A 16,304-nucleotide genomic window follows, 5' to 3' on the forward strand; every position below is an offset into this window, starting at 1 on the left:
GTCTGTGGAGTGCTCAGCCACTTACATGTTAATTTCACGAGCAGGCTGTTCCGTTGATTCGGATCAACCGGAACCCTTGTCGTCGTAACCGACGGAGTGCTTCCATACAATTACAACAACAACAAAACAAAACAAACAAATGTAGTAAGCTAGAGCAAAGAAAATGGGGAAAAAATCTTTATAAAATCTTAACTGACCAGGTTGCAGGACAGAACAGAACAGACATGGCTGAGCTCAATGGCGGCCTGCCCAAAAAGGACAACAATGCCTAAACTGGACAGCAACCACGTGGTAGGGGAGGGGAGGGGTTGAAGAGGGCAGAGGGACTAAGGAATAGGAGAGAGGGTGAGAGAGAAAACGGTACAAGGTGCATATATATATATATATATATATATAAATATATATATATATATATATGTGTGTGTGTGTGTCTGCGTCTGTCCCCCACTCCACCCCACTGCTCAGTAACTGGTGTTGGTATGTTTATGTCTCCGTGACTTAGCAGTTTGGTAAAAGAGATCGATAGAATAAGTATCAGGCTTAAAAAAAAACAAAAAAGTACTGGGTCGATATACTTGACTGTAAATTCAAGGTGATGCCCCAGTATGGCCGCAGTCTAATGGCTGAAACAAGTAAAAGATAAGATACACACACACACACACTATACCTGTATGCTATTGTATGTGTACTTACTATATCAATGTCTATGTACACAATACTTACACACACACACACACACACACACACACACACTGTATATACTTACTGTACCTATATATACATACACCATACCTGTGTGCATGTATGTATGCATATATTGTTCAAAATTATACAAAAAAGGCAGACAGGTGAGGCAACAACAAACAAGGTGTATTTAGCTTGACATTCAAGGAAAATGGAAGTCTTTGACATTTGCTATTTGTGGCTATATATGCTATGCCTGTATATACATATATATATGTTTATGTATATGTATATATGCAAAAATATCATGTATGTACTTAAACCTACAGATATATACATACATATTAAACACACACACAAAAGTATATGTTCTAATACTTGCATGTATGTGTGTGTATATATATATATATTTATAATAATAATATTAGGGAGTAAATCCAAACTTACAGGGAAAAATTAGATTTAGGATTAAATCTAATTTTATAGTATAAATATATATATATTATATTAAATTAGAGATAAAACCACTATTAGGCAAATCAAACAGTGAAAATCATAAGTCAATACATAGAAATAAAATTAATTAATAAAATATATATATATTTTATTAATTAATTTTATTTCTATGTATTGACTTATGATTTTCACTGTTTGATTTGCCTAATAGTGGTTTTATCTCTAATTTAATATAATATATATATATTTATATATATTTACACACACAGGGTGGCCCAAAAGTAGGTTTACAGTTATTCAACAATCTCTTTTGCATTCATATATTAACAGTTTTGATCTTAATTATAAAAAAAATAGGAAACCATTATTCTATTCTAATTTAGTTAATTGTAAGATAGGAATTTAAATGTAATGAAATGTTTTAAAAGAAATTTGAAGTACCTATGTGATAACTGTAAACCTACTTTTTGGCCACCCTGTATGTGTGTATATATATATATATATATATATGCACGCACCTAGCTTTTATTTTTGGAGGTCTTTACACAGTGGAGCATTTATTACCTTGACTCTCTGGATCAGCTTACAACAAACAAAAATAGCTTTGTTCTCCCAGTTTACAATAGGAAACCTCCACTTCATGTTCTGGTAAATCTCTGCCGTTCAACAATGGGGTTGGACGGTTACCGGGGCTGGTGCCAGACTCATCTGGTTTGGCATGGTTTCTACAGCTGCATGCCCTTCTAAAGTCAACCATTTGTGCTTTTATGTGCCACTGGCACAGCCGCCAGATGTGTGACACCAGTATCTGCCACTACTACAATTTCACGTGGCTTGGTGGGTCTTCTTCTCAAGCACAACATATTTGCGAAAGGTCTCAGTCATTTGTCATTGCCTCCTTGTGATAAGGCCATACCATTTGAATTGTATATAGAATCCACCCAATAAGCTTGTTTTTTTTTTGTCTGCTCAGTTTTGCCCCAAGGCTCTAGTAATTGACATTTACCCAAGATGCCATGAAGTAATATTGAACCTAGAACCTAATACATTATTTACATTCGACGGATATTTGTCCTCATCTTTGTTGTTAACACACTGTTTTGGCTGATATACCCTCCAGCCTTCATCAGTTGTCTTGGGAAAATTTCGAACCTGGGTTCTCATTCCTGAGGTATTTTTCGATATTATTCTTATTCAGGTCACTGCCTGGAATCAAACTCGGAATCTTGGGGTTAGTAGCCTGCAATCTTAACCACTATGCCATATGCCCGTGGACACTGACTTAAAAAGGTTAAAACCATACACTGCCCCTATCAATTTCAACAGTCTTAGACTGTGATTCCTGAATGTTCTATTTCCTGCCTCATTAAAACCATACTGTCTCCTCTTCATCCAGACCCACTGCTATAAAAAATTTCGCCTTGCACCTTGGCCTTCTGTCAGTTGTCAGTATTGTCTGGACTAGATGCAGGGCCTCATTAATATCAGAACAATCCACATTGAGTCAACCCCGTTTTGCTTCCATTTTCTAATGTCTTTGAGAGAGGCATGAATGTCATACACTCTCATGTTGTTATTCCATATAAATATATATCCTTAAGGCTAGACAAACACAAAAACAAGCAATAATGTCCTTGACTGTGCACCATACTGAATGATCTGAAGTACTTTATCTTCCATCTCTCAATTGGGAGATCACTTCCTCACCAGGGTCACTTTATTCTTTCATCTCTCTTTCTCTCTCTTCCTCAGATCAATAATATATGTATTAGTCATATTCTATATTACCTGGCTCCATTCTGTCTTCACGGAAGATTGTACCTTTTTAAAATCAATATTCTCTATGAGTTGCATTGCTTACTCTGTGTGTGTGTGTGTGTGTGTGTGTGTGTGTGTGTGTTTATAGAACCCGGATTCTTGGTTGGTTTGTTGGCTGACTGGCTGGTGATAAAATACTAAAACTCAATAAGATGACAGTCATATAGGAACCACTACCATATAGCATATGTATGTATGTATGTATGTATGTATGTGTGTGTGTATTTATGTATGTGTGTGTGTGTATTTATGTATGTGTGTATGTATGTATGTGTGTGTGTATGTGTATCTATGTATGTATGTGTATGTATGTATATATATATATATATGTATGTATGTACATACGTACGTGTATGTATGTATGTATGTACATACGTACGTGTATGTATGTATGTACATACGTACGTGTATGTATGTATGTATGTATGTATGTGTATGTATGTGTATGTATGTATGTATGTATGTACATACGTACGTGTATGTATGTATGTATGTAGCAGTGGTCTCTTGGTTTTAGTTGGGGGTGGGGAAAATATGGAAGTTGAGTTGCTAAGATAGAATTTGTGGTATCCACAATAAGTATAATTATAAGTACAGGTGTGGCTGTGTGGTAAGAAGTTTGCTTTCCAACCATGTGGTTTTGGGTTCAATCTGTGTGGCATCTTGGGCAAGTGTCTTCTACCGTAACCTCGGGACAATCAAATCCATGTGAGTGGATTTGGTAGATGGAAACTAAAAGAAGCCTGTCGTATATATATACAGTGTGTGTGTGTTTGTCCCCCACCACTGCTTGACAACCAGTGTTGGTGTTTTTACAGCCCTGTAACTTAGCAGTTCAGCAGATTGATTAGACTAAGACCCTTCAAGGTGGGACCCTAGCATGGCTGTTGTCTAGTGATTGAAACAAAGTTTTTTACTTACTATTTTTGTTACTTTATTAGTCCATTGAACAATTTTATGATGGTTATAAATATTTTATAAAAAAAAATGGAAATTGCAGCTGTGATACCAGTGCTGGTGGTACGTAAGAGAACCATCCAAACGTGGCCGTTGCCAGCGCCGCCCCAACTGGCCTCGTGTTGGTGGCACGTAAAAAGCACCATCCGATCGTGGCCGTTGCCAGCCTTGCCTGGCTCCCGTGCCGGTGGCGCGTAAAATGCACCATCTGATAGTGGCTGTTTGCCAGCCTTGCCTGGCCCCCGTGCTGGTGGCACGTAAAAAGCACCATCCGATCACGGCGTTTGCCAGCCTCGTCTGGCACCTGTGCTGGTGGCACGTAAAAAGCACCATCCGATCATGGCCGTTTGCCAGCCTCGTCTGGCACCTGTGCCGGTGGCATGTAAAAGCACCCACTACACTCACGGAGTGGTTGGCGTTAGGAAGGGCATCCAACCATAAAAACATTGCCAGATCAGACTGGGCCTGGTGCAGCCTTCTGGCTTCCCAGACCCCAGTTGAACCATCCAACCCATGCCAGCATGGAAAACGGACACTAAACGATGATGATGTTTCGAAAAAGATAACACTATTATTAACCGAACATTCAAAGACCAAGACATGTAATTATCGTTATTTTAGAAGTGCTTCTTTTATCATAATATTTTGTAGCAGAAGCAAGTCTCATAAACATTTCTTTGTTATTCATTGTTAGTTTCCAGTTTATTAAAATTGTCCCTGTTTCTGATCCTGCAATATGAAGTCCACCCCTCTACTCCAACACCCACCTTCATTTCGATCCTCTCGCTCTCCTTGCTCGCCAGACAGTAGTGCAGTGTGATGAATATTTCATCATCTCTTTCACGTTCATTTTACTTGGCATACTACCACCCATACACTCGCTCTCTACTTGTCATCTGACAGCCTTCTGCTTCCCACACGATCTCTTTATCATGACCAGCAATTAAAAGACATATTGTTAATTATAATGTAAATCCAGTGTAAATTGCTTAATTCTTACATTCCATCAGTTCAATTGTTTGTGAGCAATAAGTACAATACCTTTTTTTTTTTGGGGAAAATAGCTAGCATGTTATCATCCCTCAATTGTTTAACACCATGGAAACCAAACTAGAGCACATGCAAAAAAAAAAAAAAATTTTTTTAAGCAAATAGATTTGGTGACATTTTCTAAGATCTGTCTGTCTCTCTCTCTCCATCCTTCTCCCCCTCACACACACACACACTTTATTGTCATAAATTATTTTAAAGTGCAAATATGTTAAATTCTCAAAAAAATATGAATATGTAGTTTTTTTTTTGTTTTTTGTTTTTTGTTTTCTCTTTATCATAATTAATTGAAAGTAATGAAGTTGCATTAAAAAGTGTTATTTGTTTTCTGTGTCTGTGTGAAGGTGTGTGTGTGTGTGTGTGGGGGGGGTATCCTTGTTGAAATATTTTGCTGATGTAGGGAAGGGTTTTGGAGAGACAAAAAAAAAAGGTGATGAAATATTTTGTAGATATATGAGTGTTGAAAATGTAGTTTTCAATAACTGAATGCATTTTTATTCAATTAAAGAAATGTCATTGGTGTCCGGTTCTAAGTTTGACAAAATATTGCGGCACCCAATATAACATATTATTACAAGCAGGGCTCTGGAGTCGAAACAAAAAACTTTGACTCTGACTCCTCTACTCTCGGCACCTCCGACTCCTCTACTCTCGGCACCTCCGACTCCTCTACTCTCGGCACCTCCGACTCCTCTACTCTCGGCTCCTCCGACCCATCTACTCTCGGCACCTCCGACCCCTCTACTCTCGGCACCTCCGACTCCTCTACTCTCGGCACCTCCAACTCCTCTACTCTCGGCACCTCCGACTCCTCTACTCTCGGCACCTCCGACTCCTCTACTCTCGGCACCTCCGACTCCTCTACTCTCGGCACCTCCGACTCCTCTACTCTCGGCACCTCCGACCCCTCTACTCTCGGCACCTCCGACTCCTCTACTCTCGGCACCTCCGACTCCTCTACTCTCGGCACCTCCGACCCCTCTACTCTCGACACCTCTGACTCCTCTACTCTCGGCACCCAAGTGATTATGGTCTGCATATCTCATAAAGCATATGCATACGCTTGTACTCTGAGTAGGCCTCTATGTTTATATTAAAGAATAAAGGTATTGTGAGTCAGAGTCAATATAGTTTTACTGACTCCGACCCCACGGTCCTGATCACAAGTGAAGGCACGTGGCTTAGTGGTTAGTGTATTTGGCTCGTGAGCGTAAGTTCATGGGTTCAATTTCCAGTAGTATGTTGTGTTCTTTATTTCTTGTTGCTCCAGTCCACTCAGCTGGTAAAAATGGGTTGTACCTGTACTTCAAAGGGCCAGGCTCTGTCACATTCTGTGGAGTACTCAGCCACTTGCACATTAATTTCACGAGCAGGCAGTGAAGCTGGTAGAATCATTAGTGTGTCAGACAAAATGCTTCATGGTGTTTCTTTTGGCTTAATGTTCTGTGTTCAAATTTCACCAAGGTAGACTTCATCTTTCATCTTTTCAGGGTTTTATAAAATAAGTACCAGTTGTTCACCTAGGTTGATGTAAATCAACTAGTTAGGGTTAGGGTTAATGGCTGTAATGCCCCTCTTCCAAGGAGCAAGTGTTTTAGTTCCCAGACATGGTCTCGGATCAAAATTACTTGTCAGTCTTAGAATTTGAATAGATTCAACCAATGTTTGAAAACAAAGATGCTGCCTGAAAAAGAAGAAAGAAAACACTGCAGATGTTCACTTTTTTGAATACTGCAATCTCTCTCTCTCTTGTGGTGCATCAAACTTGTGATTTTGTTGTTGTTTTTGGTAAATATTTTTATTTGTTTTTAATGAGCATCTTAGAAATCTTAATTTTTAAAAAAACTTTTTCTGATAATTTAAATCAGAGGCTGCCCTTTGTTTTCATGGCCATATCACGTTGAAAGCAGCGGTTCTCGTCTGATCACCGAAGTTAAGCAACGTCAAGCCTAGTCAGTACTTAGATGGGTGACCGCTTGGGAAACCTAGGTGCTGTAAGCATAGCACATTGTTTGGCCGATGCCAGCACCACCTCGACTGGCTTCTGTGCTGGTGGCACATAAAAAGCACCAACCAATCGTGGCCGATGCCAGACCCCTCTGGCACCTGTGCAGGTGGCACGTAAAAAGCACCCACTACACTCGCGGAGTGGTTGGCGTTAGGAAGGGCATCCAGCTGTAGAAACACTACCAGATCAGACTGGAGCCTGGAGCAGCCCCTGGCTCCCCAGACCCCGGTCGAACCGTTCAACCCGTGCTAGTGCGGAAAACGGACGTTAAACGTTGATGATGATTATGATGAAGCTTCTAAGTTAAACCCTTAAGGGCAATGATAAAGAATACGCACACCTAGTGTTTAAGGCTTGGGGTTAAGGTTTAGGGTGGTGTGCGTATTCTTTACCTCTGCCCCCTTAACATTTAAACTGGCCAGATTCGTCCTGTTTTATTTCCAAACCAGCCAGATAAGGCTTATCTGGCTTCTCGCACCTACCCTACAATGTCATTTTAAAAATAAACAATCACATCATTGAAATCTTGGAAGCTCTGAGATAATGCACGGTTAAATTTCAAAGCCATGTGAATGAATAAGCATTGCATTTGATAGAAAAAATCTGAATGTTGAGAGGGTTAAAGTGTTTGTGTAATTGAAGAGAAGCTTAGGTGCAGGTTGGGCCTGGAGCTGTGGAAAACTTGCCTCTGCGAATTCTGTAAAACCCAGCTAAGTATTAAAAAATGGATGTCAGAATGATGGCAATGATTGTGATGACAACAGTGGTGATGATGATGAAGATGATGATGGCAATGATGTCGGTCGCATCCTTTTTTATCATAGTATATTCCAGTCAAACAGTGTAATAAGGGAAAAAAGTTATTTTATTGAAATCCTCCTTTCTATAGTTTTGATCATTTTTATTTCATACTAGCCGTATCACCCGGCATTGCTCGAGTTTGTAAGGGAAATAACTATATAAGCATTTTTAGAGAGTTATAGCCAAAAAATGCATTAAAAATGGAAAAAAAATTATGGTAAATTTTTTTTTAATCGTTGACTCATCGTAGACATTTTTAGAGAGTTACTTCCCTTATATAATAGCGAAAAAATGCATTAAAATGGGAAAAAATGATGGTAAATTTTTTTTTAAATCGTAGACTCATCGTAGACGCACGCTAATACCCAGAAGGGCTCGATATGAATCACGACTATAAGATACCCGGTTTTGGTTAAACTGCACCGCAAAATGTGGGAGTAGTTAGGAATCTAAATCGTAGGAGACAGACACACATATAAAAACTTCACTTTTATATATAAAGATATTCCAGTCAAACAGTGTAATAAGGGAAAAAAGTTATTTTATTGAAATCCTCCTTTCTAAAGTTTTGATCATTTTAAAAAGTAATCGAGACAGGCAGTGAACGCCATCCGAAATATGATTATGGAATGGTGAAATATTGATAGGAACCATTTTTTTGTTGACATATGTCCTGCTTAATTCTTCATCCCACACCCACCTGCCAGGCATTATTTGCTTATTAGTGTCTTTTTTCTCTTTATTCTTCAGGCTAAAAACCTTATCACAAAGGAGATTGTTGCCATTAAAAAGATGTCTTTCAGTGGAAAAAGTTCTGCAGAGGTGAGTCACAAGTTTTAATATTTTGTTCATATTCTTTCTTGTTACTTGATCCAGTCCTGCGTAATTACAGGTTCCAGGTGGCTTTTTATCAATTTGAAAATTGTATATATTTAAAGAAAAAGGCAACGAGCTGGCAGAAACGTTAGCACGCCGGGCGAAATGCTTAGCGGTATTTTGTCTGCCGTTACGTTGTGAGTTCAAATTCCGCCGAGGTCGACTTTACCTTTCATCCTTTCGGGGTCGATAAATTAAGTACCAGTTACGCACTGGGGTCGATATAATCGACTTAATACCTTTCTCTGTCCTTGTTTATCCCCTCTATGTTTGGCCTCTTGTGAGGAATAAAGAAATAAGAAAAATACCAGGGTCTTAGGCCCTGCTTATTGCGCTCTCTTCACTGAGGATCCAGCTGGGTTGACGAGGTTTCGTGTTTGTCAGTCACATACCACCTGGTCACAGCAGATGAGGAGGTGCCTGCACCTATATATTATTTGGGGAAGAATTAAATGCCGATCTGTCTAAAACGGTTTGCTAATCAGTATTGCTAATGAGAAAAATCATATTGCGATATAATTTTCATCTCATTCATTTCTAATTAGCAAATCCAGAAAAATATCTCCAACTTCTTCACTTTCTTTTTGTCCTCTTTGATGTTTTAACTTTTTTTCTTTTTGAATTGATTTCACTTTCTGTTGTTTTTTAGAAATGGCAAGACATAGTAAAAGAAGTGAAATTCCTGCGGGACTTGAAGCATAGAAATATTATAGATTTTAAAGGGTGCTATTTGAGGGAGCATACGACATGGGTAAGTTTCTTTATTTTTTCTTTTATCGTTTTATTTGAGAGACAATTAGATATGATTTAGAAATTTAGGGAAAAAATACCTCTCACCCTAAAAAGCGAAACAAAAGTAAGTAATGAAAAATAATTAAACTGTTTTAACCCTTTAGTGTTCAGATTATTCTATCAAACATAATGCTTATTGATTCCCATTGATTTGAATTAATCATGCATTTTTTCAAATCTTTAAGATCTTGATGGTGTAATTACTTAATGTAGAATAACATTGTAGGGTAGGTGTGAGAGACCAGATCTGGTCAGTTTGAACATAAAACAGATGAATTAAAATTTTGCCGGATATGGCTGGTTTAAATACTAAAGGGTTAAATATCTTCTGTTTCCATAATGTCAGAACCATGTTGTGCACTCAACACTGGCCAAACTGCTTTCACTCCTGAAATCGTAACTCCACCGTCGTGGAGGTCTTCCGGGTGGTCTTTTCCGCTCACGCGGGTATCACTCGACAACTGCGTGCGTCCACCGATTATCGGTGAGCCGGGCGACGTGTCCAGCTCATCTATACTTGCTGCGTGTATACTCTGCGATGACATCTCTCACGCCGGACTTCTTTCTGATGATCTTGCTACTTATGTGCTCTCTCAACGGGATACCAAGCATTTCCTTTCATATATACATGTTCAGGAGTTATTCATGAACTCCTGAATATGTATATATATACGTACATAATCATCATCATTGTTCGACCGTGGTCGAGACAATGGAATTTACCATGCTACGCCAGACTTCACGGTCCATCATGGCATTATGGAGGTCCTGTTGCTGGATGCCTGTATCCCTGGAGATTACATCAGGGTAGGAGAGTGTGCACCCTCTGGTATTGCGAGTAGATGGCTTCCAGAGGAGAAGAGTAGAAATTACCTCTTTTTCAGCTCTACAACAATGTCCAGCAAACTGGACTCTCCTACCTTTCACAAGAGATGACACAGGTGGTAGTTTCCCATATATTTGCATTTTGGTTGGATGGCGCTTCCACGAGAGATTATGTACGTACATAAAGTTAACAGTGACAAAAACAATATAAATAATGAAAGGAAATATCTCCCACTTACAGTGGATGTTGTGCTAGAACACAATATACTGCGTCATTTACTCCGAGAGGACCTCTCTTATGGACTTGTGGTGTGTAGAAGCACTTGTGTTTATATTGTTTGACAGGCAACATCCGTTTGCTGTGGCTGTCAGAGCTGCCAGATGGAGTGATTTTGCTCTTCCTTGGCCATGTCCACAATAGACATCCAATGCAGGCATAGCAACCTCTTCCTGTCAAGGATACACAGACTATCAGGGTTTGTTGAGGCACTGGTGTCGCAAAGAGCCAACATGCTTATTAAAAAAAATTATAGCAACAGATTCAGTGTTAATAGTAAAAGAGATATATACATACATACTGTACACACATACAAATTATCCAACCATGCCATCATAGAAAATAGATGTTAAATGATGAAGATTTTTGTATATGCAAGATGAGGGTGATGATTGTGAGGTGAGGGTTGATTTAGCTGGATTTAATCTAATCGAAACATTTAGTATTTAAATTTGCTGTGAATTTTGAAATTCTTATAGTTCTTGTGTTTTTTTTCATTCTCTCTCCCTCAGCTTGTCATGGAGTACTGTCTTGGTTCTGCAGCAGACATAATTGAAGGTAAATAAGGAACTTGGCTGTTTGTAATGTTGAGCTAACCAAGGTAGGAGGGCAGAAGTGGGTGGGTGGGTGACTGTTGAATTTCTTCACCTTTTAAAATGTTGATTTGTATTTATACCCCATCAAAAAAAAAAAGAAGTATTTTTTCATTGCTTTAAACATTTTCCTAGTTTATTGTTCAGCACAAACATCTGAGAGTGATATAACCGTATTTTAATGTGTATAAGGAACCCTTTATTGTCAAAAATTAGGTTAAAAAATATGGGAGTTTCTTATACGTGGATAGTATTATAACCCCTGACTTTTTTCCCAAATTTGAATCCCTCTTTTTTTTCCAAATTTTAAGCCCTAAAAATTCGGGGTTTCTTTATACGTTAAAGTACGGTATATTGTATGATATAACTTTAAAGAAATAAAGATTTTGAATCCGGGCAGATATCTTATTAGCATTCTGGGTTCTGGCTAACCGTGGTAGGGAACATATAGAATTGTTTGAGATAAACGATTAGACTAGAATATGCTTTGAAAAGGTCTGTTTGACAATGTATTCCTCAGTTTGCTTCAGGTGAAGCAGGGGTAAAACCTTGAACAAAACTGCATAGGGATGTCTACCTTGGGGGAATATTTACCGCAAACGAACCAACTAAATGCACCGAAATGCTACACCAAAGAACATTGGGGTACACTCATGCAGCAGAAACACGTGTCAGATTGGAATTTAATGTGAATCTAATGAAAACAATACCCTAATAAACAAGTTTTTGAGATATGCGATTCTTCATTCTTCTTTACCATGCAGCCACCCCTGAGTCTTTGTTGGCAAATGTTGAGTTGGCCTCTGAACCCTCCCCCCCACCTCCATTTTGTGTTGGTATGGAAACGCAGAGAAGTTAAATTGGGATTTGTTTCTTTGCCCCCGTGCTGGTGGCACGTAAAAAGTACCATCCGTCCGTGGCCGTTTGCCAGCCCCGTCTGGCACCTGTGCAGGTGGCACATAAAAAGCACCCACTACACTCACGGAGTGGTTGGCGTTAGGAGCCGTAGAAACACTGCCAGATCAGACTGGGCCTGGTGCAGCCTTCTGGCTTCCCAGACCCCAGTTGAACCGTCCAACCCATGCTTGCATGGAAAGCGGACGCTAAATGAAAATGATGATGATGATGATATTCCTAGCATCCTAGTATGGGGAAAACACTGTTCCACACAATTGCTTGAACTGCTTAAAATAGTAGCCAAATTTGCCTCAAATTCTGTTAACCATCTTTTGAAAGAATGACTTGTTGGGTAGTGTAATCCTGTAGTTTTGTGTTTACTGTAACCTCAGGACAATACATGATGGTCACTCTTGGAACACCTTTCATAATATACCGTGTGTCCATTCAGGACTATACCGCAATTGCTAAAAATAGTAGCCAAATTTCCTTCAAATCCCATTGGACTGACTTTTAAAAGAAGGACATGTTGGATAGTGTAATCATGTAGCTCTATGTTTACTGACCTCAGGACAAAACATGATGGTCACTACTGGAACACCTTTCATAGTATTCCGTGTGTCCATTCAGGACTATACCGCAATTGCTAAAAATAGTAGCCAAATTTCCTTCAAATCCCATTGGACTGACTTTTAAAAGAAGGACATGTTGGATAGTGTAATCATGTAGCTCTGTGTTTACTGACCTCAGGACAAGACATGATGGTCACTACTGGAACACCTTTCATAGTATTCCGTGTGTCCATTCAGGACTATACCGCAATTGCTAAAAATAGTAGCCAAATTTCCTTCAAATCCCATTGGACTGACTTTTAAAAGAAGGACATGTTGGATAGTGTAATCATGTAGCTCTGTGTTTACTGACCTCAGGACAAGACATGATGGTCACTACTGGAACACCTTTCATAGTATTCCGTGTGTCCATTCAGGACTATACCGCAATTGCTAAAAATAGTAGCCAAATTTCCTTCAAATCCCATTGGACTGACTTTTAAAGAAGGACATGTTGGATAGTGTAATCATGTAGCTCTGTGTTTACTGACCTCAGGACAAGACATGATGGCCACTCCTGGAACACCTTTCATAATATTCCGTGTGTCCATTCAGGACTATACCGCAATTGCTAAAAATAGTAGCCAAATTTCCTTCAAATCCTATTGGACTGACTTTTAAAAGGACATGTTGGATAGTGTAATCATGTAGCTCTGTGTTTACTGACCTCAGGACAAGACATGATGGTCACTACTGGAACACCTTTCATAGTATTCCGTGTGTCCATTCAGGACTATACCGCAATTGCTAAAAATAGTAGCCAAATTTCCTTCAAATCCCATTGGACTGACTTTTAAAAGAAGGACATGTTGGATAGTGTAATCATGTAGCTCTGTGTTTACTGACCTCAGGACAAGACATGATGGCCACTCCTGGAACATCTTTCATAATATTCCGTGTGTCCATTCAGGACTATACCGCAATTGCTAAAAATAGTAGCCAAATTTCCTTCAAATCCTATTGGACTGACTTTTAAAAGAAGGACATGTTGGATAGTGTAATCATGTAGCTCTGTGTTTACTGACCTCAGGACAAGACATGATGGTCACTACTGGAACACCTTTCATAGTATTCCGTGTGTCCATTCAGGACTATACCGCAATTGCTAAAAATAGTAACCAAATTTCCTTCAAATCCCATTTGACTGACTTTTAAAAGAAGGACATGTTGGATAGTGTAATCATGTAGCTCTGTGTTTACTGACCTCAGGACAAGACATGATGGTCACTACTGGAACACCTTTCATAGTATTCCGTGTGTCCATTCAGGACTATACCGCAATTGCTAAAAATAGTAGCCAAATTTCCTTCAAATCCCATTGGACTGACTTTTAAAAGAAGGACATGTTGGATAGTGTAATCATGTAGCTCTGTGTTTACTGACCTCAGGACAAGACATGATGGTCACTACTGGAACACCTTTCATAGTATTCCGTGTGTCCATTCAGGACTATACCGCAATTGCTAAAAATAGTAGCCAAATTTCCTTCAAATCCCATTGGACTGACTTTTAAAAGAAGGACATGTTGGATAGTGTAATCATGTAGCTCTGTGTTTACTGACCTCAGGACAAGACATGATGGCCACTACTGGAACACCTTTCATAATATTCCGTGTGTCCATTCAGGACTATACCGCAATTGCTAAAAATAGTAGCCAAATTTCCTTCAAATCCTATTGGACTGACTTTTAAAAGAAGGACATGTTGGATAGTGTAATCATGTAGCTCTGTGTTTACTGACCTCAGGACAAGACATGATGGTCACTACTGGAACACCTTTCATAGTATTCCGTGTGTCCATTCAGGACTATACCGCAATTGCTAAAAATAGTAGCCAAATTTCCTTCAAATCCCATTGGACTGACTTTTAAAAGAAGGACATGTTGGATAGTGTAATCATGTAGCTCTGTGTTTACTGACCTCAGGACAAGACATGATGGTCACTACTGGAACACCTTTCATAGTATTCCGTGTGTCCATTCAGGACTATACCGCAATTGCTAAAAATAGTAGCCAAATTTCCTTCAAATCCCATTGGACTGACTTTTAAAAGGACATGTTGGATAGTGTAATCATGTAGCTCTGTGTTTACTGACCTCAGGACAAGACATGATGGCCACTACTGGAACACCTTTCATAATATTCCGTGTGTCCATTCAGGACTATACCGCAATTGCTAAAAATAGTAGCCAAATTTCCTTCAAATCCATTGGACTGACTTTTAAAAGAAGGACATGTTGGATAGTGTAATCATGTAGCTCTGTGTTTACTGACCTCAGGACAAGACATGATGGCCACTACTGGAACACCTTTCATAGTATTCCGTGTGTCCATTCAGGACTATACCGCAATTGCTAAAAATAGTAGCCAAATTTCCTTCAAATCCCATTGGACTGACTTTTAAAAGAAGGACATGTTGGATAGTGTAATCATGTAGCTCTGTGTTTACTGACCTCAGGACAAGACATGATGGTCACTACTGGAACACCTTTCATAGTATTCCGTGTGTCCATTCAGGACTATACCGCAATTGCTAAAAATAGTAGCCAAATTTCCTTCAAATCCCATTGGACTGACTTTTAAAAGAAGGACATGTTGGATAGTGTAATCATGTAGCTCTGTGTTTACTGACCTCAGGACAAGACATGATGGCCACTCCTGGAACACCTTTCATAATATTCCGTGTGTCCATTCAGGACTATACCGCAATTGCTAAAAATAGTAGCCAAATTTCCTTCAAATCCTATTGGACTGACTTTTAAAAGAAGGACATGTTGGATAGTGTAATCATGTAGCTCTGTGTTTACTGACCTCAGGACAAGACATGATGGTCACTACTGGAACACCTTTCATAGTATTCCGTGTGTCCATTCAGGACTATACCGCAATTGCTAAAAATAGTAGCCAAATTTCCTTCAAATCCCATTGGACTGACTTTTAAAAGAAGGACATGTTGGATAGTGTAATCATGTAGCTCTGTGTTTACTGACCTCAGGACAAGACATGATGGCCACTCCTGGAACACCTTTCATAATATTCCGTGTGTCCATTCAGGACTATACCGCAATTGCTAAAAATAGTAGCCAAATTTCCTTCAAATCCTATTGGACTGACTTTTAAAAGAAGGACATGTTGGATAGTGTAATCATGTAGCTCTGTGTTTACTGACCTCAGGACAAGACATGATGGTCACTACTGGAACACCTTTCATAGTATTCCGTGTGTCCATTCAGGACTATACTGCAATTGCTAAAAATAGTAGCCAAATTTCCTTCAAATCCCATTGGACTGACTTTTAAAAGAAGGACATGTTGGATAGTGTAATCATGTAGCTCTGTGTTTACTGACCTCAGGACAAGACATGATGGTCACTACTGGAACACCTTTCATAGTATTCCGTGTGTCCATTCAGGACTATACCGCAATTGCTAAAAATAGTAGCCAAATTTCCTTCAAATCCCATTGGACTGACTTTTAAAAGGACATGTTGGATAGTGTAATCATGTAGCTCTGTGTTTACTGACCTCAGGACAAGACATGATGGCCACTCCTGGAACACCTTTCATAATATTCCGTGTGTCCATTCAGGACTATACCGCAATTGCTAAAAATAGTAGCCAAATTTCCTTCAAATCCTATTGGACTGACTTTTAAAAGAA

General features: G+C 39.2%; 1 protein-coding gene and 1 pseudogene across 1 annotated transcript in view; both read left to right on the forward strand.

The window, feature by feature from the left end:
* LOC115224766 (serine/threonine-protein kinase TAO1) overlaps positions 1 to 16,304 on the forward strand; it is a 141,252-nt gene that overhangs the window by 109,820 nt on the left and 15,128 nt on the right. The window contains exons 3-5 of the mRNA XM_029795674.2: positions 8,525 to 8,596; positions 9,300 to 9,401; positions 11,057 to 11,102. Of these exons, the coding sequence (XP_029651534.1) occupies positions 8,525 to 8,596; positions 9,300 to 9,401; positions 11,057 to 11,102 (220 nt within the window). The remainder of the gene's footprint in view (positions 1 to 8,524; positions 8,597 to 9,299; positions 9,402 to 11,056; positions 11,103 to 16,304) is intronic.
* On the forward strand, positions 6,848 to 6,966 carry LOC115224935 (annotated as a pseudogene).

This window comes from Octopus sinensis, linkage group LG26, assembly GCF_006345805.1.
Source record: "Octopus sinensis linkage group LG26, ASM634580v1, whole genome shotgun sequence".
NCBI lineage: Eukaryota > Metazoa > Mollusca > Cephalopoda > Octopoda > Octopodidae > Octopus > Octopus sinensis.